Here is a 27566-nt window from a genome sequence, read left to right as displayed (position 1 = left end):
CGACTCGCCGCGAATTCGCACGTGGGTCACTAGTAATGTGAACAATTGAATTTCATTGTCATATTCCTTTCGCAAATAAAGTTATATTACTTCGTACGTATAGAAAACTGTTAAAGATGAGTAAGATCGGAAGTACGGATATACGGGAAATATATGTATCTAACTATTGCGAAAAAGAAGAAATACATTTTTACTGTTTATTGTGTTAAAAGGACTCGTTTATATAATTTTACAAATAAAAATGTTTTTTTTTATTTGAATGGGGTTGGTGGATTGTCAAATGGGCCTTATCATTATCACTGCCCTTAGATATTGGCATCGTAAGAAATATTAACCATTCTTATTACCTTAAATATCACTAATGCGCTACCTTAGAACTAAGAAGTTATATCCCTTGTGCCTCTGTTGTTACACTGGCACACACATCCCGCAACCAGAACAAAACAATACTAAGTATTGTTGTTTAGAGGTAGAATATACGAGGAGATACCTACCTAGGTACTTTCATAGAACCATCAAGTTATTTATTAAATATAAAAAATATATACTTATTATTTTGATGGACGACGTATCATCTACAAAATCAGAAAAATAAATTTTTAATATACTAATACGATAAGTAACTTTAATAACCGGCAAGAAGTTGCTTTTAAAAAACCGGTTAATATCTTTTTCTAATATTTTATAAAATGGAAAAATATATTTAAAATTTACTTATTAATATTAACAGTATACCATGATTACATTAAAAAATAGCAGACCATATTGAAAGACATTACTAAAAATGTTTTTCATTACAAACGAATTATAGTTTCCGGACTTATTTAGAGTTTCCTACGATTTCGTGCTTAAATAAATTTGTATAAATTACTACGTAGCAATTGCGTAATAAAAAATATAACTTTTTTGCGCGGACTGCTAGCGGACGCGGTCCATCACTACTATTGCAATAAAGGACACGACACACATAAATCAATTAATTTCGATCAGCAAATTGCTTTGGTGCATCGCAGCGAACGATGTTACGGACTTGTGGTATTATATGTATGTATATTGCTTCTGTATTATAACATAATTCGTTTCATAAAGTCTATATTTGATGTAAGGATGAAATTCTTCAAAATAAATATGTACTAGTTTTGCATTTGCACGTTTTTCATTACTAAATTACAAAAATGCTTTTACAATCACTTTTGAAACGTCTCAATACAATATGATTTAAGTGAAAATCGTTTTATTCGGTTTTCAATCTAAAAATCAACATTATATTATACGTATTGTTATTTTTTATCATTTACTTGCTCGTAAAATCTTCTTGTGTTCAATTATCCGATACTACAGAAGCGCCTCCCATTTTGGTTACGGTTTTGTGAGGGAGAAATACAAAATAAATATTATACCAAAAAAAAATTGCGTACGTATCAATAAGTTATTTTTTATCTATGTAATAATATTATTGACAACTGAATTCCGAAGCACAGCCATTTCTATAATAAAACCTTCCTAAAAACGCCCTACATAGGTATCCTATATAAGTTTTATGTGCCTTCATAATTATACGTATTAGTTTAATAGAGCGCATTACAAAAAAAACTTCATGATTTATAGATTTATTTTAAAGAGATAAATTTACTAAAATCACAAAGTTTACTATTTCAGAACAATATTATTAAATTGCAATTCTAATCACGATATATTTCTTAGACGACCGCATTACAAATTGAAACGAAATTTTCATTTATCAACGTGATCGCCGTCCGTAGCATTCATCCAACTTAATATTCAATCAAACTATGTAACTAAGAGGAAATTATCTGATATTGGGGTTCGGAGCGGATACAATCGTGTTATTATTGAAATGATAGGCGATTCTATGCACGATACCGAACACCTTTGATTGCAGCGCCTTGTTATTATTGGTGTATGTCGGTTTGTTTGCAGTAATGCTAATGTGGGTAGTTAGATCGGAGCGCTAAGAGCATTGATATTTATACGTGATCAGAATTACGACGATGTTTGCAATGTTTCATATTAAATATGTATATGGGATATGGTTGGAGGAGCCGAGATGGCCCAGTGGTTAGAACGCGTGCATCTTAACCGATGATTTCGGGTTCAAACCCAGGCAGGCACCACTGAGTTTTCATGTGCTTAATTTGTGTTTATAATTCATCTCGTGCTCGGCGGTGAAGGAAAACATCGTGAGGAAACCTACATGCGTCTAATTTCAACGAAATTCTGCGACATGTGTATTCCACCAACCCGCATTGGAGCAGCGTGGTGGAATATGCTCCATACCTTCTCCTCAACGGGAGAGGAGGCCTTAGTCCAGCAGTGGGAAATTTACAGGCTGATTATGTTATGTTATGTTGGGAGGTAATTTATTAAATATGCTCTGGTAATAATTGTAGCGTGACGTCATCAGTATTATACGACCGAGAAGGGTATCACGTACTACGATAGTTAATTCTAATAAATGCGTTGCAATTATAAAAATATCATTCGAAATTGTAAATTGTTAGGTACTTGATATTTAACACTTATCATAATGATAAAAACAATTTTGAGTCTCTACCTCTATGTAGAGGCAACGGTAGTGTATAAATTATGATACACGGTATAATAAAAATAAAAATATAACAGAATAATTTCATTAATTGAATAAAAGATATTTAAAATGTTTAAAAGCGTTTTTAATGTATATACTAGCCACCGGTTTTTTTTTTTATATATACAAGGATTTGTACTTGATTTTTAATCTAACATTTTTGGCCAAAAATTAAAAATAAATATACCTTAATTTAAGATATTAAAGGCTTGGATTCTTGCCACCATTCCACGTGGTTATCATTTCTACAATATTACTGTTGTATAACGAATATATACATATCTATTTGTTTATTAAAATTAAATATAATGTTCCATCTATTTGTATCCAGCTGGCGAGCGGCGGGGCTGCTGGTCGTGGATTATTCTGCTACCACTGCCCGCCGAGCCTGCCGCCGCACCAGCATCGCCTGCCTACACTGGAGTACCCGTTCACTGCTTCACATCCTTGTAAGTAACATTCTTAAACCTATATAATTCATAATTAAAATCTCACACACGTGTCTAACATTTTTTAATTTTTTTTTAAACGATTACGGTTATAGTCTGCGGCTAAGTATAAAATTAAAGATTGAGTTGTCAGTTTGTATTCAATTTTTTATTTTTTTACTAAAGTTTATTCATACATCGTAAATGATAATATATATTACAACAACATCACCAACAATACGATCCAAGTATTTTTTTCAGTTCCTTATGTATATTTGTTCCTATGTATAAAACTACTTATTCTGTAGAGAGATGAATAATCTAATATTCAATTAATAACATAATTCGTCAGAGTAAACGAAAAATCTCTCGGTTAATAAATAGTTTAAAATAAAATTAATTGTTTAAAAATTAACCCTGTGTTAATTTGTCATATTATAATAAAATTCTGATAATGTTACCGGGCTATAAAATACATTTAAAGAACGGCTCCTGATGTCTCGTAATACGTTAATATATTTACTTAACTGTTACACACGATCCTAGCACATTTGCTCGCCCTAGATTTGCCCTTAACATGCTCATTATGAGCCAAGTAACGCTAATAATATATTAAATGCGATAGAACCAAATAAACATTTATATTTCTTTAACAACATTTCTTTGAATAAGGCGGTATAAGTTTTCTTTAATAAAATAAGTTTTTTATATAAATAAATGCTTCTCCTGACATTGTATGGAACACGTGACATAAGGATTGTATTTACGTCCCGATCGCAACGCCACCTTACGGATAAAATCTAAATCATCTAAAAAATCGATGCATCCGTTTAGTATGATTTCAGTGACATAAGAACGTGCAGAAGAAATTTATATATAAAGGTTAACATAATATATAAATGTTAACAAACATACCATGAATGAGAATCCGAAACCGAAGTTGTTGAACTTTTTCGAGGCTAAGTTTTTCTTGGTTGCGTCTTAGATCTCGCCTCCACCCGTGCCCCAGCGGGGCTCACGATGCTCACACGGCTCACGGGCTCACTGTCAAAATATTCGCGGCATTACATTACAGATACGTGAAGTCATACAGACATAGGATAGGCCTGTAAATTCGTTCCTACACATACAAGTAAAGTAGTAACTGCATACCGTAATTGCATAGTCCAAGTGCGTCGATTAGTTCACTTGTAGGTTGGCAAACTTCCCTAACTCAGTTTGTAAAAGCCACAGCTCCCAGACTAACTGCGTTACGCCGGTTCATCATTCTCTTGTTCCAACCCGCTATTCAATTTCACTTCTTGGATTCTATTTTGATTACTTTCATTTGAACATAATCATATTTGTAGTTGTTATAAATTACCCTCAGTGAATGTTATAATTTGTTTGTTATTTATGATTTAAGAAGTCTATAGTTGTGTTTTAAATTGAATTATTTTTTTCCGTATAAAATAAATTGTGCGTTGACTGATACTGCATTTTAAATTATTAAATCGTTTTTGGTATTGAAATGAATACATAAATGTATCATTGAGTAGCGATGTCTAGACCAGTCAAAAACTGAAATTCCGTAACAAGTTGAATTAAAGAGGTAAAAATCAGATTCTTCCATCCTAACCGGTTCACGTGTCCAAACTCCAAGGGGTGGTAATGTGCTAATGAATAGAAGGCAGGCCGGGGTGCCGGGAGCCGAGAGGGGGTGCGTAGGGTGGCAGGGGGCGTGGCAGGTCCCCAGGGATTGGTCGCCGCCGGCGCCATCTATTATTCATAAAATAGTTTTTGAGTCGCGCCGCCGCTCGCTTTAACTCTGTTACAAACTAACCCAATAAGCATCATGTCACTTCGGATTAGCCCCGGCGCGTCACATTTTTACTAACGCACCGATCAAAGGAACTTAAATGAGTTATTTTATTAGTAAAACGACGGGGACCGGCCGTTTCGTGAATTGGGTAAATTTATTAATTTTTAAAATCTATTAACGAATTGGCAGCGGAGGAACTTTTTAAAAGCGGGTATAAAAAGCGGCTTAAGCGAAAGTATTAAATATGTAGGGGCAATTTGAAGCTCTCGGCGGCCGGCGGTCTCATTAGTGCAATCACGGACTCAATAACTGGACACCTCATTGCCTTCATTTTATGAATTATGTTTTTATTTATTTACGAAGGAAATATCATTCGAAAAATTATAACAATAAAAGTTTTAAGATATACTTTAGTTAAATAATAAATATAAAAATATACGCTTATTAGTTGTATGATGATGATGATGATGACTTAATGAAAGTATATAACAATTATTAATAATAAATACTATTTAATAAGTGTCCGTTTTCTTGACTGTCTGCGGGAAGGCCAAGAAGGTTACTTAATAATCGTTACTCATATACATATGCTATATCTACTTTTTGTTATATAAAAAACTAACAATAATTAGAAAAATATAATCAGAGTCTTATTTGGAGAATATAGTTAGGCATATTATTTATAAACGCTCGACGTTTGACTACGACCTCAAAATTAACATTCAGCTAGTGTTGACTAAAAAATCTTTTTATATAACAAAATTAGAGATGGATAAAGTATTAATATCATATTTTATTTTTTTGCAATATTATATATAATTAAAACAACGATTAAGAAACATGCGGAACCCAACAGTATTCCAGATTGCATCGCTCTCGACGCGGTCAAACTTTCCCGCTGCACTTAAAGCGGGCCGAGTTCCGCCGGAAGCCGAACACTTTTTAATTTCCGCCACCGAGGGATTTTTCTACTCGCTGATGAACGCTTAATTATTTATATTCAATTAATATAATATTTACAAAGTCGTAATCTGCGCTTTGGATAAGTATTAAATTGTAAGGACTTGTCGAATGATTATTTATAAGTTTCATTAATTTAAATAAGGTTTAACAAAAAAATATGTTACAAACAAAATTTAGCTTTATATGTACATAAAATACTGAGATTATTTAGACGAATTTTGTTTTTTTTTTCGACTTGTGTTAAATAAACTTATTTAATTTTATATGGGTATTCTTATAGACAACTTAATTATGTTTTTTTTTAATTGTTCTAGTAGCCTTTTAATCAATACGAATATTGTACCTATGCCTATTGACAGTCGATGATTTATTCACTACAGAATCACTTTAAAACATTGACTTAAAAATTTAATAAAATATTTTTACTAACCTTGAAGAGTTATCATTAGTTAATTAAAAATGTATGTCATGGGGTCGCCTATCATGCTTCAGATATATTATTTGTTATTTTAGTTTACATATCTTCAAACAACTATGTTACGAGTAAACTATTGCATAGACTTTATTAAAATATGCTGTTTAGTTGGAGTAGAAAAATATATACAACAACAGCAATTATATTATATAAACAATTATTTTATATTAACAACAATATATATACTCATCAAAAACTGAATTATAAATATATAATTAAAACATAAAAAGGTTTTGCATTAATATATTGAAATGTATAAATATTATACAAAAGTAAATACTGCATAATTTTTATTCAATAACACGCAATAATCGTGCAAGCAATAACAGAAGTGATAAAGTCATTACCGCCGAAGACAGCTGTAATCCAACGCATTGAGGGTAATTTCTTCTCGTAACGGAATGACATTACCGTCTAGAATAATAGGAAAGCTATGAAGGGGACCGCCCTAGCGTTTGTCATTGATTCTATCGCACTAGGGTGACAACGATTTCTCTTTCGTTTTACATCAATTGACCTTTTATAAATATTGTTATTTTTTACAACCAATATTCCTCTCATACTGTCTATCAGAGGAAAATTGCTCGTCAAGTTTGAATGCAGTATTATATAAGTCAGCAGACCCGGCCACGTGGTGATGTGGCAACGTTATACGTTGAATTGTATTGTATGATAAAAATTAACAAAAACATATATATATATATATATATATATAGATTAAAACACAAACCTGCTGCTACATAGACTCCTATTCCCGAAATTTGTCCAGCAGAGATCGCATTCTTAGCGATAAGATTTTTGTACGTCGTACTTTGTTTTTGTTATTATATATATTTTATAAATGTTGTGTACAATAAAGAGTATTTGATTTGACATTAAGTAACGTTTTTGACACAAGGAGGGAGTTACATCTCTGTCATACGGTTATATGAGATTAATAACTAAGATAAACCAGAAGTTACTACATATAGGTTATAAACTCAAAAGCAGGTTAATACGGGTAATTATGATTTTAAAAACAAACTTATTTTAGTATTTTCTTTTTATTATATTCATTAGATATATATTTCCATCCCAACAATTTAATAATAATAATAAAACAAAACAGCAATACATATATAACTATTAAAACATATTAGCATACAAAAGCTTTTGCGTACGAAAAAAGGAAGCACGAAACATACGGCATGATTTATTTCTATTCAAAAACATTATCCATGAGAGCACTCAAGTGGTTAAACAGAAAGTCATAAAACCTACTCTGTATGCACCCTACAATGGTGTCTCCACCTCATCAATTCCACGGCTGGTATCGTTCAAACATAATGTCTGGGGCGATCTACGATTTAGCATTCTGACGTAATGGACTGGTCTTCCGGACTTTGTGCTATTTTATGGCCAACGTACATTGATATTACAATTTCGAATATATTTTTGTAATAATATATTTCTCGAGTTATATTAAGATTAAAATATACAATTAAATCAATGTTTTTTATTTTTTTTTTGTTTCGGTTAAAAATAATTGCATGAAAAATATATGAGTTAATATTTGTTACGTTTTCGACAGATACAAGCTACTCCTATCACCCGGCGATACACGATGACACTTTCGTTCGTCGAAAACAACGGAGAAATCGCACTACTTTTACATTACAACAGGTAAAATGAAGATTAATTTTTAAGAAAAAAGGTTTTATGTGACTTATATTTAATATACTTTTAACCCTTTAAATAATAACACCTTTAGCTTGCTTTATATCAATGAACAACACATTAAAATTGTATTGTAATTCGGATACATTGCGTTTAAGCTTCAACTTACTCGTATTTTAGAACAATTCAATCAAAATAATTATATTCAAATAGTTTTTACTTGAGATAAAAAAAAAACACGAACGTTTTGTTTTTTTAGAAATAGATTTTATTTATTCAACGTATGTTTTGTGAAAATGGCTCAAGAAAGTACCTCAGTGATCCCATAGGCGTATTTGACATGTAGCATAAAGTTTTTGAAGAAGTCGATAATAACCATGTTTTTATGAAGAGCGGAAGAAAACTTTTACCTATTGTTTAAGTTAATTATTTTTTGGTTAAAAATCCGCATTTAGTCTTTATCTCATTAATTTATGAATTATATTGATCTTTGTAAAAGACCGTCAAAGCTATCCTGTCCCCACTGAAAATAAACTCCTAAGTTAGTTGATGTTTACTATATGTTTGACATTTAGATTGATGCTATATATAGACCCGCTGAGTTTCTTTCGTCGGTTCTTCTCAGGAGGGGTATTTTCTTTTCAGAACCAGTGGTAGAGTTTAATTTGACAATAAGTAAGTGTAGTGCTTCTATGTTGAATAAAGGAATTTGAATTGATTTGATTATTTATTATCTAGTTGGAGGAGCTGGAGACTGCGTTCGCGCAGACACACTATCCTGACGTTTTCACACGAGAAGACCTCGCTCTCAAAATCAATCTAACTGAAGCCAGAGTACAGGTAAGATCCATCTATGTATAAAATATTTAACGTGCAATTTATAAGATCATTCTATATTTGATGATTTAAGTCGTATTTTATAAGAGTACATTGTTGATTGTAGTAATTGCTTTTTTCAGCATTTTAAACAAAATCGAATCTAAATTGGAATAAATTTATTTCGCTAATACACCTTCAGATCGCAAGTGTCGTAGAACATGACTGCTTGAAGACACTGTATTGTAAATTACAAATTTCCATACGATTTCGAAATTTATTTTACAACTGTCCTATTTTTTCATCTTGAAAATATATTGTTTTATTATGCCAAGTAAAGTTGTGTTCTCTATATTGTTGTGCGAATTTATACATATTTATAGACTTAAAATATCTGAGGCCCCAGTTCTTGTAAGCCTTGGCCTGTCACAAGCATCAAACGTATAGTCTTGAGTATACCCATAAGCCTGTAATGTCTTTTACATTATGTACGCTTACGTTCTGGTTTCAACCGGATATAACCGGTTACAGGCGGTACCGTCACGCCCGGTTTTAGTGAAATTGGCCGACGCAACGGGCGTGTTTTATTTATGCCGAAGTAAAAATTGCCCAATTCCGTCGGCGGAGCACGCAAAAGCTACAATTTAGTGGCTCGCTGTCGCACCCGTGCGCGTTTTATGGTCTTTGAATGTGACTCGGAAATCAGTTGAATGGTAATGGTTTTAGGTAACGCTTTACGATTTCTAAGGGGTTTAGTACTAAATAAGTGTGTGGTTTGGTTTAAATGTTGTTTCTTTAGACATAATTTAGGGACCCTTATCGTCCATTAGCGTTGGTCGTCTATAATATTTACAATGGATAGTTTAAAAAAAAACAATGCTACTAGGAAATAATCTAGTATTTTTAAACAGTTCTCATTCGATTAAAATACGTTCAATACTTACTATATAAACATTCATTGTAAAATTGAACCACTTGAAATAAAGCTTAATGTCAATTTAAAGGTAATATCGAATGCATCTATCAATCTTTATTCCACTTAAACAAATAACGAAACATTGATATTTAAAAATAAATTCGAACGTATTTCAAATATCATTTCAGTCGTATTAATACAGCCGTATATCACATCAAACCCTCATAAAACAGTCACACGTCAATTTGTGCCGAACAAGTACACTCAGCAAAACTAGTCGATATTGAATTTCGATCGTACTTCGATATCCACTTCCATTAGTTAACTAGTATTGTCAGAATACACTTCAATTGCCAAAACCGCAAAACAGTTGAGTTGGATTCCAGGCGACCAGTCGTGTTTGACCTTTGAGTGTGATGTACAAACTTGAGAATTGAAAAGATAAATACATCTTCGACTGTAAGAACTGTTAGTTTAATAGATTGTGTGATTATATACATATATATAAACATGCTTATTGTTTAACTATTTTATCTGTTATTTAACAGGGAACCTGTTAATATTCTCTACTTTTTAACTGACTTCAAAAAAGGAAGAGATATTTTTTTAAGCGATATCAGACCGAATCATATCAATTTAATGCAATTTCTTGTCTCAGTTGTTAGCTTGTTGGCTTGATTTGTTTCAGAATCTATTATTTAAAATTATAAAGTTGCTGTTGTTTGTTGTGATTCTTTATATCTTTGGCAATATTAACATTTTAAATGTCAATGTTTATTCATATTTATTTACGAACGAACTATCTGTATGTATATCTTATCTTTTATATATGGGAATTTATATATATTACAGGGTGGCGGATGAGCTAAATTTTTACGTGATGGTTAGTAGTCACAACAATTTATGGATATTGTAAGATATATTAACCATTCCTTCCATCGCCATTGCGCCACCAACCTTAGAAGCTAAGATATTATGTCTCTTGTAGTTACACTGGCTCACTCAACCTTCAAATCGAAACACAACAATACTAAGTATTTCTGTTTGGCAGTAACACATATGATGAGTGGGTGCTACCTTCTCAGGCGGGCTTGCACAAAGCTCTTCCAAGCAAATCTATGCCTGGAAGAGATAATTGCTTTAGTTAAAAAGCAATGCAATTTTTATATTTTCCTCTAATTCCTACGTGTATATCATTATTTTATTAACGCAATTTATATTATATAAATAAATAGTAACATAATTTCATTTTAAAAACTAAGGAAACGACGGATAACTTTTCTCCGTATGTTTGTATCAATATCGTTTATTCGATGTGGAAAAGCATCAACGAAATAGAAAACAAACTCTAAATAAGAATACATATCATATTCATATAACGTAGGCAACTGAATATGCGAACCACTAGAGTTCGTTTAATTTTTGAGTTACAGTAATATTTTATTAAGAAATATAGAAAAAAAAACGATCAACTTACAACATTTATAATATGATCGGATGAATAAATGATTGACTGAACGTTTGAATAAATTTAATTTGATTGGTATATACATATTCAAGGCACACGTGCCAAAAGTCAGTTTATACTGGCTATCTATAACGCGTTTAAGTCGCTCATCTCGAAATGGTATTACGATATGGCCCTTCCACCGAATGCCCTGGGATTAGGGGTGTCGCGTTAGCTAAGTGGGTCTAAACTGGTTACCTGGTATACCTTGAGTGATTTTAAGTAGATTGAAATGAATTTTTGTCCGGAAATAATAAATAAATATGTATGTGTGTAAGTAAGTAGTTCCGTAAGTGATATTGGTTAGCTTATTTCGTTAGAGTTACGTAAATATTTTTAAGTAAATTTTCTTAGAGTGCAATGAAATAAAATTCGAGGATGAATATAATATAATGTAGTTTTATCGTTTCTATTAGTATCTTAAATTATTTTATTTTGTAATTTTTGCACGTAACCTTAAATTTCGAAAGATGACACAATTTGATTCATTCAAAGGTAATATTGGTTATAGTAAACATTGACTAAAAAAGCTTTATGTTTTTTTTTTTCAAAGAAAATTGAAGTAAATATTAATAAATATTAGTATTTAAAAATTATATTTTAGTTTTTCGAAATAAATTCTTAAGGGGGACTATTTTTTGAAGTCTGTGCGCAAACACAGGTACATTATGTATTCCTTTACTTTTACAATCTGATACGATCAAATTCAACACAACCGGAAAGAATCCAGGAGTGGGGTCTAACGACTTCATTAGCTTTCCGAATTACGGGGGTGTAAATACTCCCAACTGCCAAACTATCCATAATCTAAACAGCAGCAAGCTTTGATTGAGATTTTTTCATTCATCAGATCAGAAATATCAAATGTCATTTTAGTGGCCCGACCCTGAGCTTAAACCTACGATCTCAAGAGGTTCTCAAGCTAAACAAATGAGACAAAATAATTTTATAAATATCGAAGGATATCATTTATTTATTTAATTTATTTATTATCGGCAAACAAACAGTACAATAGAACAGTAATATAAAAAAAAACTAATAAAATAAACACATAAACCAATCAAGTTTCCACAGATATCTAATACAAATTCGAAGCAGGAAGTAATAAGGACAAGAATAGTTACAATAAGAATTTAAACAATTTGTCTATGTTCATCCCTTTATTTCGTTGTACCAACTTTGAAAATGTTATACGTCCATCCTTTTAAATTTAAATGTAACTATGAATATGATATATGTTAATAAGTTTTTAAGTTACGATACTGCTTAGATTTAAATAGAGTTTAGATAAGCAATAAATTATATTGTCAAAAGAGAGAGAAAAGCAGAAAAACGCAGTTCAAATATAAGTTTGTTAAAAAACTCCAAAAATAACATCACAAACGGCTTATTTTAATCACTTTCCAAAACAACACAGACATCCCTATACTCGTAGCAGTATAATTGAGTCGGCTTTCAATTTGATTCGCATCCTCGTCGGAGTGTCGGTGATAATTCGCCCGAAAAATATAAAAAGGCGCAGCTGTCCGACATATTGGATTACGTCAGTAACATACCGTTTCGCTAAATGCCCTAAATGGTATCAAATTTTCACTCTGACAGAGTATTTTCTGTTATGATTAGATGTTTTCTGACATCTTGTGTTATTCGAAAACTTTATTTCGAAACGAAAATTATAATTGTTTTTCGTAACCTACTTGGTGAAGTTGGTAGAGTATGTGGATGTTGATCGAAGGTCACGGCTTCAAACCCGGACATCATCGTCTTTTCTTGTCCTTGTGTTTGCAGTTTATGTTTGTGAAGGATTATGTCGTGTGCAAATTAGCATGTGTTGGATAAAATTTTGTTATATTTAAATCAACCATCCGGCACTCATCGAGTGGTGTAAAAACATCGAAGACTTTTAAAGAGAACAGGGGGAATTCATCCAACATGAAACATTTACGGGTTATTAGGTACTATGTATAATGTAAACGCCTGTAGTGGTGTATCACACCGTACATGAATTTATTTCCTACTTTTTCTTAAAAATTTGTGAATATGCCGATGGTGTTTCGAAAATCTATAAATAAATAAATTATTCTCAAGATAGGTCGAATTATTATCTAGTAATAAATTGATGACTTATTACCATTTTATGATTAAGTATTTATTATTTAGTTTAATTCGTAAGTTATATTTGACTTGTAAGGTACGAGTGGGTCAAATCTTGAACTCAAGTTTTTAAATCCACTGGATGGAGCTAACCAAACGATTCATCGAACATTTATGGGCACTGTTTACTGGACGTATGCCAATCTTTATCGCTATTTTATATAGTACTATATAGTAGATACATATATTGAATATTACGTAAAACAAATCCAAGTATTATCCAGGATTTTGTTTTCAAAACCAAATTAAAAGCGAAAATCTCCAATTACGAGGTAAAATTCTCAATTCCGTCTCAATGACATTGACGAAGCACTCTACAACAAAACAACAGAGACAAATGGCGTGTAAACAACAAACAACAAAGGACAAGGGCGTCACAACAACTCCACTTGTGTCGCACGGGGGGGCTGGAAGAGCGTAACCTTATTGGAATTTAAGGGCTGCCAATGAAGCTCTAATTATTATGAAGTAGTTCTTGAGTTGTTATTTTTGAGTGCTTTGTAAACTGTGTGCAGATGATGAGCTATTGAATTAATTAAAGGAGCTAAAAAAAAGAATACTTGTAAGATTTTGAATTAATATTTATTGAATACGTGTACTTTAGTTAGTACATTTGAAATTAATAATATAACTTTTTTGCATTTGCTATCTTTAGAGTTGTTCTGTAAGAATGAACTCGATTGTAGATAATACGTATACATGACTCGAGCCTTATGGAACACGATCGATGATCCTGAAATGTTAGAAAAGGTTTTTCGATTTTTTCACTTCAAGCCGATTTTCAATATTTCATGTGTGTTCTATAATTGTTATAAGTTAATTTATATATAAAGTGTACTACTGTTGAATCTATTCGCTTAAAGAAATATATACATATGTACATATGTATATACAAATAACAATCAATCGATATCAAAAAGCACTTTAAATAAAGATAATGAATTATTTTGTTGTATCGAAATAACTGGTTTACTGTGCTCATATGATTATTTAATCGCAATTAATAAAATAATCTATTCTTCTAACTTGATCCAAACCTGCTTAACTAAGTTAGGAGGAAATTTCACAGGCAAATACCTCTATTTGCCTATTTGTTTCACATAAAAAATTTTAAATATGAATTTTGACAAAATTGTAGGTAACAGCGTTTATCATTAAATCTACAGCTACACCAAAATTATATTATAATAAAATAAATTAAAAATTATCGCTGATGTCAGAGTATAATTCGGTTTAATCATAATAAAGTTTCGTGATATCTGACAAACCCCAAAGGTGCAACCCAACCCCGTGCGACAAATGTTAACGACGCGACATACAGCACCACTGTTTTTACCCATTGGGGTGAATTACACGGGACGAAATTATAAACTCTTCCTTGTAAAAATAAATAATAAAAATTTCTTTATTGATATAATTTCATAAACAAAACTTACTTTGTGAATATTAGACCTTGGCTAATTGTTTTACTTAAAACAAAGGAATTTAAGGAATTCAAGTAAAGGTTTCAACATACTGTATAAATGAAATCTACCTGAAATAATGCACGTTTTTCTAATTATCAAAAAACGCATGTCATTCATAATCTTCAATTAAATTTCGACCTATCAATCTATTAGGAACCTTAAGAAACATAATTTTTTAACCAATGAAGTTCAAAGACAAAAAATTACAATTGAAATTTAAGAATGGAATCATTTTGACATTTCAAATCAATTTCAAATTCTAAAAACACTTATTATTAGATTTAAATATTATTATTTGTTTATTTAACTCTAAAAGTGTACCAATTCTATTGAATTTACATATATATTCACTCGTAGTCGTGTGTACTAAAGCACTCGAGCGCCACGTCTCTCTTTATCAATCACACCCTTTGCAAATTAAATCGGGGGTGTAAATGAAACGACATTTTTTCCTCACGCACTCATTTGCTTAGAATATTTTTTTTACTTAAAACAATTGACTTTATACAGGAGAATTAAAAACTAATATGAAAAATTTAATTTCTTTTTTCTTCCTATTTACAATTTTTCATTTAACATTGCTTGTTAGTATGTGTTGTTAATAACTTGCAACTGAATTTAAAACGAGATCAAACCAGCCGACTGAACTAAAATAATTTATTGTTCTAAATTTTGTTAAAATATTTTAATAATAATAAAACATACAAAGATTAAATATAGAAATAGATAGAATAGTACATCATTTATAACTTCAAGCGTATTTGTATAATATTATTAACCAAGTGCGGTCATCGTAAAAAATGTTTTCTATTTTTTTTTAAATTTTTAACTAAAATCAATAAGTAGCTAAAAATGTATATGTTTAGACATGTCATACGTTTTTTTGGCTAATTTTGGCTAAATTTGTTCGTAATAAAATAGGAAGCATGTAGGGCCGTATTCGGACAGTTAATGCAAAAACATAAGCACGCTAAGCTAAGTAAAATTCATTGTAGGCGAGTTATACAAGACCAGTTTCGACTTAATTATAAATTTATAACTTCAAACATGACTTAATCCTTTACCATTGTATGTAACACTATACGCGTGGGATGTTTTGTTACCCCTAATTATTTAGCCATCGTCCCTGCGCCATCGTTCGAGTCTAAACTTGGTGTCAAAGATATTTTTTTTTTCTTATTTATTTATTATTACTGTGATACAAATGACGGAAAATTATAAATTAATAAACAAGTTATTATTTAAGAATTGATTTATTAATAGCTTTCCATAAATATATAAATAATTCCAAGTAAACGAATTATAAGAATCGATACAATATATTGATTTATTAATAATTAACATTAGTTTAATTATATTGAATGAATGAATGAATGAATGAATATTGATGAAAATTAAATACGATTTTAAAATATGGAAGAGTATTAATATGGAAGTATATGATGAAATATAATTAAACGGACATTTAGTATCACATCGCGTATTTGCGTATTTGTAGAATAAAAAAATTATATACCTACATTGTACCTAATCTGTATTTTATGTCTCTTTCGTGAAATATAAATTTAAAAAAAATATAAAACAAATAAAGTATACTCAATACTATACAAAAATATAATATAATATAATATATATATAAGCTAATATTTGTTTATATTTACGCAGGATATATAAATTTATTGTACTTTATTAACATTCTTATAAAGTATTGAGTTCTCGATATAATATACATTCCAAAATAAAAAAATAAAAATACATTTAATATAATATTACAAAATGACTTGTAACAGACTACTTTAAACACGCCTGTTTAGATTTTGACAATCATTTCAACACATTACAAAAAAATAAAATAAAATAAATCTTACGGTAAATTCCTTCAACGTCAAGTCGCAAATTCAAATAGATTATATTCGAAACTAAACAGAATCTCTCGGAGCAATAAGGATTAAGGCTAGGTAATTTTCCACTAATATGCTCTTTCAATTTCATCTCAAGTTTAAGTCAATACTTGTGTTAACTTGGTATTGTACGCGACTTTAGTAGAAGTATTTATTTGTATTTAAATTGTTACTGCTACAGTTGTAGGTATAAGATTTATATCCTCTTTATGTTATATACGGAGAGAGATCACGTTAAGTCTTATTCAAATTAATTACAGAAAACCATGTTATTTAGAAATTATTTTGTATCGTTTGTTGCTTAAGTAAGCTCATGTTAAAAACTTACCTATATCATATTCTATCGAATGTATTAGTACTACCGATTTGGAACGTAGATTCTTACAAGAACCTGGCAAGAAATTCTGTAGTTACTCTTTTTCTCAAATAAACTTTACTTGGTGGTTGGGATTTGTGCAGGCCCGTCTGGGTGGGTACTACCCACTCTTCAGATATTCTACCACCAAACAGAACTACTCAGTATTGTTGTTCGGGTTGGAAGGATACAAATAACTTAAATAGATAAAAAAATCCGTCTTATAAAACAACAGCCTGTAAAAGACCATCTCTCCTCTTTCGGGGACAATTTTTGAGAGATATTCCACCATGGGTGATTGTTAGATACACACACAGAGTTTCAGTAAAATTCGACATGTTCACGCACTCCGGCATAGGTTTTATTCAATACCACTAGCAAATCACAATAATAACACTTCGAGTTACAAGTAATAGGTTTATTTATAAATAACACTTCTACAAGTAATGGGTTTATTTATAAATAACACTTCTACAAGTAATGGGTTTATTTATAATTAAATAAATAAACACAGGCAACGTAAGTAATCCTATTTATGTGATATGTTATACGGAATATACAGAATCCTTTAACCGAGATCAAGATCACGTTCACGAAATTACTGTTATCCAGTCTTAAATATTCCGCAATTAGTAAACATCCGATTAAAATTTCCTCATACTCAAGACGCTGGTACGTGGATAATTTGCGAGTAAACATGTTAGCTACGATACACGTTTCATTTTACGCGAATTACACCACTCTCTACGAGGAATCTAATTATTTAGTGGTTACGAATATATAAAATCGGATGCGGTTCTTGATAAAAGTTCTATGAATTTATTTTAATGTAAGAACAGTTATTTTTAAATAGAAAATAACATAATATACGTTAGGTATCTTGTTATGTTAGAATTAATGAATGAATTTTAAAGATTTTCGGGATTATAGTCAATATAATAAAAAGCCACATCCAAAGTTACTTACTTTCTCAACAAAACGGTAAGAAGTATGTGATATTAGTCGGATCAGAATGATTCGTATAATCCGAGTGGGAGATTAATTTGTTGATGATGTTATAAGTATTTTTCCGAACTTATATTCGATAATATCGAGTTCGAAATATGAATTATTATTTATAATGCATTAGCGAACTAAATATATTTACTGGAAATTTGTAAAGCACTTTTTCACTGAAATATTTCGCAATTGTTTCGCAATGTGTTTTGATTAATAAGATTATTAAGAATATTACTATCAATCGCAATGCCATTATTATAAAAATATTTGTTTTGCAGTTTAAGATAATATTTGAAACAAAATATTTATAAATGTCATCATTATAATTATAAAAACTTTCGAAACGACAACGACAAAATAAGTTTGCGTTTAAATATTTTGATCATTATAAACATCATATTACATACCTATATAGTATTATGAATTCCAACTTTAACTTATGTATTAAATTGCTTTAGCTTAGGCACTAATTTAGTAAGTAACTAATATAAAATAGACCCCTTTTCGTAGGAGATAAAAGCCCTATCCAAAAAGTTTGCTATACAAGTTGTATCCAGAAGATTCGACTAATCCCAAAGCGTAAGATCCAATTTGCTGATTCGACGATAAACTTTTCCATGTTTACCTTAATAATGTATTCGAAATATTATTTATATATATATATTTAAGAGAACATAGCTTTCCCCAATCTCGACTGGTAATAGATCAGGTTCAGGACAAACGGCTTTACGTGTCTTCAGATGCTACCACACTGTCAATTTGATAATATGCTATAAAACTAAATGATTTTCATTGATCTTGTATTTGAATTTGGAACCTGAACTCGCATGAATACAAGTTAGACACTGGACTAACGAGGTTATGTTATATATCTATGTTTTTTTATTTTTTTATGATATCGGTAGGCGGAAGGGCAAATGGGCCACCTGATGGTAAGTGGTCACCACCGCCCATAGATAATGGCGTTGTAAGAAAAATTAACCATTCCTTACATCACCAATGCGCCATCAACCTTGGGAACTAAGATGTTACGTTTCTTGTGCCCGTAGTTAAACTGGCTCACTCACCCTTCAAACCGGAACACAAGAATACTGAGTACTGCTGTTTGGCGGTAGAATATCTGATGAGTGGGTGGTACCTACCCAGACGGGCTTGCACAAAGCCCTACAACCAAGTAAACGACAAAAATAATAATGTATAAATATAAAATATACAAATTATTCGACATAAAGTTAATATTTTTCACTACATTAGAATACTTTCTGGCGTGTGTAGGGCAGGTGTTAATTACCGTATGTCCTCTGTAGACATACACGTGTATGTAATTTCATTGCGATCGGTTAAGCAGTTTGGGCGTCAAAGCGTAACGAATAAACTCATTTCCTGATTACCAATAATAGATAAGATTTATATATTCTATTAATATCACGACAAATCGTTTTTGTAATAAATTGCTTTGGATACATTTTGATAGTTAGGTATATTATATACATTGCTTGATTTTCCCCCCAACGAATGTAATAAAAGACAATGTTTCATTACATTGTGCAATGTAATGCTCAGTTCCGTTCGTAAAGCTAACGTTCGGTAGGCGGGCGAATGGGCTCTGATGGTAAGTGGTCATCATTGCTCATAGACATTGACACTGTAAAAAGATTAACCAGTCCTTAAATCGCCAATGCGTCAGCAAACTTGGGAAATACGATTTTATGCCTTGTGGCTGTTGTTATACTGGCTCAATCACAAAAATACTAATATTGCTTTCGCGGAAGAACGTTTGATAAGTCGGTGATAGCAATGGTGATCCCTTTTTAATCTACATAACTGTTTCTGTAAGTTGGAACTGTATCACAAAAACGTCCTTAAATATATGTATTTTTACATACATACATATTAGAAACCAAAATTGTTTTCCATTAAGATTTTAAACTTCTCTCGCATGGGAATACGTCATTTTACGCTACATCAATCAAATTCGAATGCCGAGGCTGAAACACGCAATTTCAATACATTAGCTATAACTCGAGAACTTCCCGACATGTAACCTGTCACTTAGCTACGAGAACGTATTCACTCAGTCTTCAGTCTTCGGAATCTTCTTTATGCTTGACGATACGATTCATGTGATCGAAAATCGACTCGATAACGATTCAACAGATACGATAATGAGAAAATAATATTTACTTTAGAAGAATATAGTTTGTTATATAATACTTAAACGATTAAAAAGAGTTATTCTATAATTTTTCATATATTGTAAATTATAATTAAAATTATCTTTTGCTTTTTTAAATTCATTTGTTATACTTCAATATAATTCCATAGTTATATAAGGGACTCACACTAGGAATGATTTTAAAGAGATAAAAGTATTATTTTTAAACATAGTCATTTCTTGTTTAATATTCAATAAAATAAAGTTTATTTTGTTCACTTTCGAAGATAATAAATAAAAGTTCCGTAGTCGAATAAAAATGTCGTATCGTAATCTTAAAACGGCATCTCGTAAATAATTACCCTCGATTTTCTCAACATATTTTCAGCGGTCTTTAACGTTAACTTTCGCGTTAACTCTCGTATGAAGTGTTTTAAAACATTACGGTACGCTGACGCAATTAGCTTGTTGGTAACTTTAAAGTCAGTCAGGCGTGTTTTAAGTCTTTTTAAGTTGCTGATGCAGGTTTAAGTTTTAACGTTTCCATAAAGTGGCGAGTTCGCGACTTGTGTGAATGTGTTATTAGTTTTTATCCGTCTCTGTTTGTTCTGATTAATTTTAATATGACATAACCTATTTGTGTTTTTAGCTTCAATATAAAATCCTTACTTTAATTAATTTCTTTTAAGATGTTGATGAATAAAACATATATCAAAAGTAGTTAGTCAAGTCACTCTGTGAAGGTCCCCATATTGGGCTAAGGTCTTTTTGAGGAAAACGTTGGAGGTTATGCCACCACGCTGTTTCAATGCGGATTCAAGATTCACCCAAAACATATGTGTTGGGTGAATCTTTAATCCGAAGGAAACCTACATAGGTTTCCTCACGTTTTCACTGCGGAGCCCGAGACAAATTATAAACAAAGATTAAACGCATGAAACTTCAGTACTACTTGACTTTTGTCTAAAGTTATGTAATAAAGGATACCTTATAAATTTAATTTAAAAATAAAAGCGGTAGTCGGTCTCTTTTCACAAACATCACACCCAATCACTTAAACATAATAGCTATAAAACTCGTTGAAACAACACAATACATTGCTATTATTTTCGAATCTATTGTAGCACCTTCATAAAAGAAGCTATTACGAGACCGCCCGCTAAAGGCTCATTACACTTAACAAACAATGTATTTGTTATTATTTAACTCCACTCATAGCGTGTAGCAAACGCAAACAATCGTCGCTTACCGAACAGTAGGTAATTACCGCGCCCCTACTGCTCGGAACACCCCTTGTAATCAAACGAATCACCACCAAAATCAACCTTAACTCGAATGAAATAAGGACCAAAATCTGCGTTGGAAGTTAGCTATAATACGGCAAATTTACGTTGGTCCATAACAATTTATTAGACTCCCCCTTACGCGTACTTTAAGTGGTAGTAGCGAGAGATGAAGGGTGTCTTTCAGAAATGGTTGATGTTAGTTAAGAATGACATAGTCTTATGTTGTGACATGTGTTTTAAAGGTTAAAACCTTGTCACAACGGGGGATGAATCAGATATTATAGAAAATATTTGTCCTCAAGTTTGAGATGATTTCTGGAACTCTAAAAGCACTTTTTATAAATGCTTTGATTTGTTATATTTATAAAACAAAATACTCAAAGACAAAGACTTATTTCCGATTAAGGAGTTGCAGATTAGGATAAAATACCTGTCTCTGAATTACAACTACTACTACTACTTGCCAACTTCTAACTACCTATAACGTTGAGCTGAGGTAAAATTTTGTTTTGTTCACGCTGCTTCAATGCGTTAGACACATATGGTAATTTTTCATCCGATACGGGTTTTCTTCACTACCGAGAACGAAATTAATTGTTTACAAACACATCGCAATGATGTTTAGCCAAGCTTGAACCTGTAATCTTTGGGCTCCTGTGTGACCAATATACATATTAATATGTAGATACCTATTAAACATGACTTAAGATATTTCTTAAGGAATTATACAACGCTAATAATAATTATTAAAATTGTATTTTATTATAATTACAGTAAGTAGATAATTTAAATTCCATTAAACAAGATATGATCGTTTTCGAGATTAACGGTAACGAACAAACGAACTCTGGTTTATTTGATAGCCCAGCTATTGTAATTCAAGAGGGATTCAAGTGGGGAGGAGGGTAGTCTCAACGTGTTGAAATATTAATTCCACCCTCGTAAGAGATAAAAACTATTAGGGATCGTCGGATTATGGCGGGATTATTATTTTAACTGAATTAGCTTACCGCCGTTAAGGGTCACTTCGAGCCGAGACGAGTCAAAGATGAATAAATACAACATGTAGATGTATGATGTTGTATAAACCTTGTCACCTATACCTACACGTGTATTTTTTATCTTTATTTATATTTTGTATATATATATTTTTAATTTTATCGTAATATTAATGATTTGGTTATTTTACTACTTTATCTCAATAAAATTACCTATTATTGAAAATCTACTATTATTATAGAATTAAATTCTATAATAGAAACCTTAAAATAGATCTTAGTACCTACTTTCTATCTATATTTACTGTTACGACACCCATATTTATTATATAATTTAACAATTTAAATCTTATTTTTAAAAAAAATTAATAAATATAAAATTTTAAAATTGATTTATATATTTAATTGTAAAGGTTAAGTTATGTAATTTCAGCGTGTAATATACTTTCAAGTGATTTCAAGTGCTGAACAGTTATATAATATATACAAAGTAAGCTCAGTTTACATCTTTCGACATAAAGTACAATTTTCTTGTTAAGAGAGTACGGTCATACAATTTTACATTCATTCTACAATCAAAAAAGCCGCGGGCATCGCTCGCTAAAAACATTTGAATACGAATAAAACAAACATTGTACGCCATCATGAAAGTAACAACAAATTTAAGTTAGTGCCTAATTTCGAGTCTACACGAATTTTGACACCATCGCTATGAGATTTCATAGCACTCTCCCACCAGAGGGCTTATTAAAAGTAAATTGCGAAAATTGCACCGGCAAATGTGGCTCGCCTCTCGCCGCACTAACCAGCTTACAGCAGCCAGCACAACTTGATCTCTCGTAGCACAATCCATCTTCTAATATAAGGCTCTTTAATCCCAGCGTTGATTACACATCATCCAATTTATCTGGAACTATAAAAGGTTGTTTCAGCCATTGAAACAGAGTTCGATTTCGCTGGTTGGGGTTCGCTCCCTTATGGTTTGGTGATGGGTAATCTTTGAGTTATAATACCAACGAAATAGGGTTGTAATGATGTATTATTTAAGCCTCGTGTTGACAGCTCGGTTCTAGAGGATAAAGGTTCATAGACTTTTTATAGCGTATTTTATGATGTTCATAAAAGTTATATGATATTTTCAATTTTAATATTTTCTAAAAATCATCCATAGCAAACATTTTTTTAAGTAAAATTATTGGGGTAAAAATGTTAAAGTGATGTTAGTACGATTATTTACATTTTAATATATTAATTATATATGTTATATTCATGTCAGAACATATATTGCTTAAGATGGCTTATACCGAAAATAGCCTTTTTCTGTGATCCGTTTCTTATATCAAATGCGTACTAAATTTCTTAACACAACGAACTTCCAGCATGTTACGGCGTTATTGGAAAACAGCCATAGATTCTCCGAGTAACTAAATGTGACCTTATCGCTAAATAAAGGATCATAGCTCCTGAAATTTTTGATTATCGAATGTGTACCTATCTGGGTAGATTGGCCACCGACCATCATCACATATATTCTATATGTGATGATGATCGGTGGTACCACCAAGTAGCAACACTTAATATTTTTCTGTTCCAATCAATGTAATTGACACGCACATGGGACATAAGCGAAACAACTTATTTACTAAAAGATTTTAGGAATAATATCAGTACTTATAACAGACAAATTAAAATTGGACTACACACAGGTAGTCTCAGTCTAGTTAAGGTTTCTGAAGATTGCGAGTTCAATTTTGGGCAACACCACGGAGATTTTATATGTTGTTTTTTTTATAATTTATTAATTGTGCATGATATCATTCTGCCATATTGTATCCATTAAATATTACCAGTGTCGTGGAACAAATTCCAAAACATCGCCCTTAAGAGACTTGTTTAGCAGTTGGACATTTCACGATAAAAAAAATATCATGTTGGGTTATTTAACAGACTTACATTTAGTTTTGGTCTGATATATTCCCTAAATTGGGATTTAAAGCAAATATGTTTAATGGTCATAAAAAATATTTTTCAACAGGTCTGGTTTCAAAATCGACGGGCGAAATGGCGGAAAGCGGAAAGGTTAAAAGAAGAACAACGGAAGAGGGAGGGCGCTGAGGTGATGGCGAAACGAGACCTCGCCGACGACAAGGTATATTTTAATATAGTCACTTAAATTATGGACTTTTAAATATGTGTTAATAAAAATATTGATACAGGTTTTCCATAATTAATTGCTCATTTGTATTTTTATGTTTCTTATTCACATACTGTTTCGTGCTAATCAATATTAATGATAAGTATTTAAAACAGTTTTTTTTATTTCAATGAAAAATTAAAAATTCTTGGTCGTTAGGTCATTTATCGAAAAATTTTATCCATCCTAATACTATAATTGTGAAGGTAAATTTGTTTGTTTGGTACGCTTTGACTTCTTAACTATTCAACCGATCATCATGAAATTTTACATCAACTTTGTCATTAGTATATAAAGTAACATAAAATATCTAGGAAAAATCTGAACATCCTCCCCACTCTCAAAAGCAAGTGAAACCGCGGGCGTCAACTTGTAGAATATATAAAATAATAATATATAAAATAAAATGACCCCCACATATGTATAAATACCTCAATAATGATCACTTTATCACAACTTTGTCTGAGTTAAGAACAGAGACCAATAAAATGTCATATTTATTAAACTATTATGATTTCCTTGGCAGGGTTCTTCAGAATGTGGCATGTCTCGCGGATCAGGGGACGCGTCGCCAATGTCCGCGGGCGTATCGCCTCGCGCATCTCCGCCCGTCACCCCGGGCTCGCCGCGCCGCTCACCGCACCGTTCGCCTAACAGGTCTCCGAGACACGATAGGTAGGCAGAGAGTCTGTTTAAGTACTGTATATTATGTAGGTGACTTGTACAATAAAACGTCACTGTATTTTTGTATGATACATGTGTTGATGCGCCTTAGGGCTTAGTCCGACTGTATAGAATAACGGCATAAGATATACTTCATTGCTGTGCCTTTTAATGTTAAGAAAGTTGTTTATTTTACTACATATTTATTTATTTGTAGGTATTCCATAATTAGAAATCCCTGCTACACCATCAATGTTTTATGTGTCACGTGACAGAGTCAATGTTTTTAGTACTTATATAAATCTTTACAAAAATTTTCAACAAGTGCCTTGGTTATGTTATTACAATTATTTTAATTGAATCTAATTTTGATATGCCTACATATTTTTATTTCGAACCGCATCACAATCGACATAGTATTATGATTGACAAATTCATGTACATTTTTTATATAATTGAAACATTATGATTTACTTGTGTTGCTATTAACACAACTGGACGATTTTGGTAAAAATGCTCGTGTTTATAGCATGTACTGTGGATTTTTATATTTTATGCCCCAAAAATATAATAGTCGTCATTGTCAAAGCAAATGAAATAACCTAAAGCTTGAATTTAAAGATAATAATGAATTTTTTATATTAATAGATAGTTATTATTTTAAATGCTAAAAGCTAATATTCCAATGATTTCGTCTCAATGTATTTTCGTATAAAGATTTCTTACAAAGATCTTAGGTATCGAAAACTCCCATAGTTGTCATCAAACAAACATTACAGGTCGGAGGCGAGCTGCGCCTCACCAGCGCCGTCTGTGGGCAGCGCTGGCTCCCGGGATGCGCCACCGGAGCCGCGGCCTGCGCATCATATATTTTCACCGTTTGACCAGTAAGTGGATTGCTACTGTATAAATATCGTAAAAATATTTCATTTACAGAGTTCTAGATTGAAAAGTTTATCTGAGATCTTTAATTTAGCTGAGTTTTAATTTCATTTATTTTTAATAGGTCGTAATACTTAATACAAAATTACATAGATACTATACGAGGAGCTAGTATTGGTTGATTTTAAGGCCGGATATAAGACTACATATAATTCTGCATAAATATGATTGTAATCGTTGTATTTGGATCAAATGATTAGATCTCTTCATCAACTCAACTGTCTTACTTCATAAGCGTACAGTAACCAATTTAATTACAGGACCAAAATGAATCATACCCAATTCCGTAGCGTGTGTCGTCATTGCCGGTGGTCGAGTTATGACGACGGGTACATAAACAACCTACAGCTATTCGAACCACATTTAGGAAATCTAGCCCTTATACAAAAGGTATAAAGGATAAATTGCATTGTACTATTTCGGTGTTAGAATGGGTTGTTCAGCAATTACTTCATTAAGGCTACTGGGAGCGTTAGTCTAATGAACGGTAATAATGTTGCGCTGACGCTCATAAATGAACGGGTTAGAGTAATGGAGGCAATAAAGAAAATTTTTCGCGTTTAATTTATGATAGACCACTTCTGCTTGATAGGCTTAATCGGTGTCTACTATTTGTGATAAAACATTGATTTATCAGTAGTGAAGTTACACTTCACGAGTGCTACGCACACATATTATAAATCTTACACACTCAAACGTGTTTTAATATGAATGATGAATTAAAGATCTTAAGTATATTTTTTTTATTTTCGAGTATTATATTAGGACATATTTTTCTTACTTATTAAAAATACAATCTTATTTTAAACAAAGCGGATTATGCCTAGACTTTGATAATAGCCAACGTTTTCTTAGTTGAATCAATATTTCATGCCTTATTTATTACCTATTAGTTTCTCAAGGTCATCGCGAATAACTATATGGCCTACAATAAACTTAATTAACAGTAATAAGACACATCAAAATCATTTTAACCTTACATTGATTGACAGTGATTGAAAGCAGCAACAATAATATCTAATATTACAATATTTGGGTCACTGATTGTCGTAAAAGATTCCACTGAATTAAGGTGTCAGCCCTAATTGACGATTCGTGGTATTTGATTTTTACGAACACTAGATATATATATTTTTATATATTCACTGATATTATAGAAATATCGAAGAAAACAAATAAAAGAGGTTTTTTTATAATGCCTAACTGAAAAAAACTACAAAACCAATATACATAAAACTCATAGGTACCAGAAGACCAAGTATATTTCAGAGATGATTTTAGTA

At 31.5% G+C, this 27566-nt stretch overlaps 1 protein-coding gene across 1 annotated transcript in view; it reads left to right on the top strand.

The window, feature by feature from the left end:
- LOC113400598 (uncharacterized) overlaps positions 1-27566 on the top strand; it is a 68108-nt gene that overhangs the window by 12591 nt on the left and 27951 nt on the right. The window contains exons 2-7 of the mRNA XM_026640241.2: positions 2940-3057; positions 7846-7937; positions 8670-8771; positions 24520-24633; positions 25205-25353; positions 26121-26228. Coding sequence (XP_026496026.1) covers positions 24604-24633; positions 25205-25353; positions 26121-26228 — 287 coding nt within the window. The 5' untranslated portion in view covers positions 2940-3057; positions 7846-7937; positions 8670-8771; positions 24520-24603. The remainder of the gene's footprint in view (positions 1-2939; positions 3058-7845; positions 7938-8669; positions 8772-24519; positions 24634-25204; positions 25354-26120; positions 26229-27566) is intronic.

This window comes from Vanessa tameamea, chromosome 17 (genome assembly GCF_037043105.1).
Source record: "Vanessa tameamea isolate UH-Manoa-2023 chromosome 17, ilVanTame1 primary haplotype, whole genome shotgun sequence".
In the NCBI taxonomy this organism is placed as follows: domain Eukaryota; kingdom Metazoa; phylum Arthropoda; class Insecta; order Lepidoptera; family Nymphalidae; genus Vanessa; species Vanessa tameamea.
This window is presented reverse-complemented; position numbering and strand designations above follow the sequence as displayed.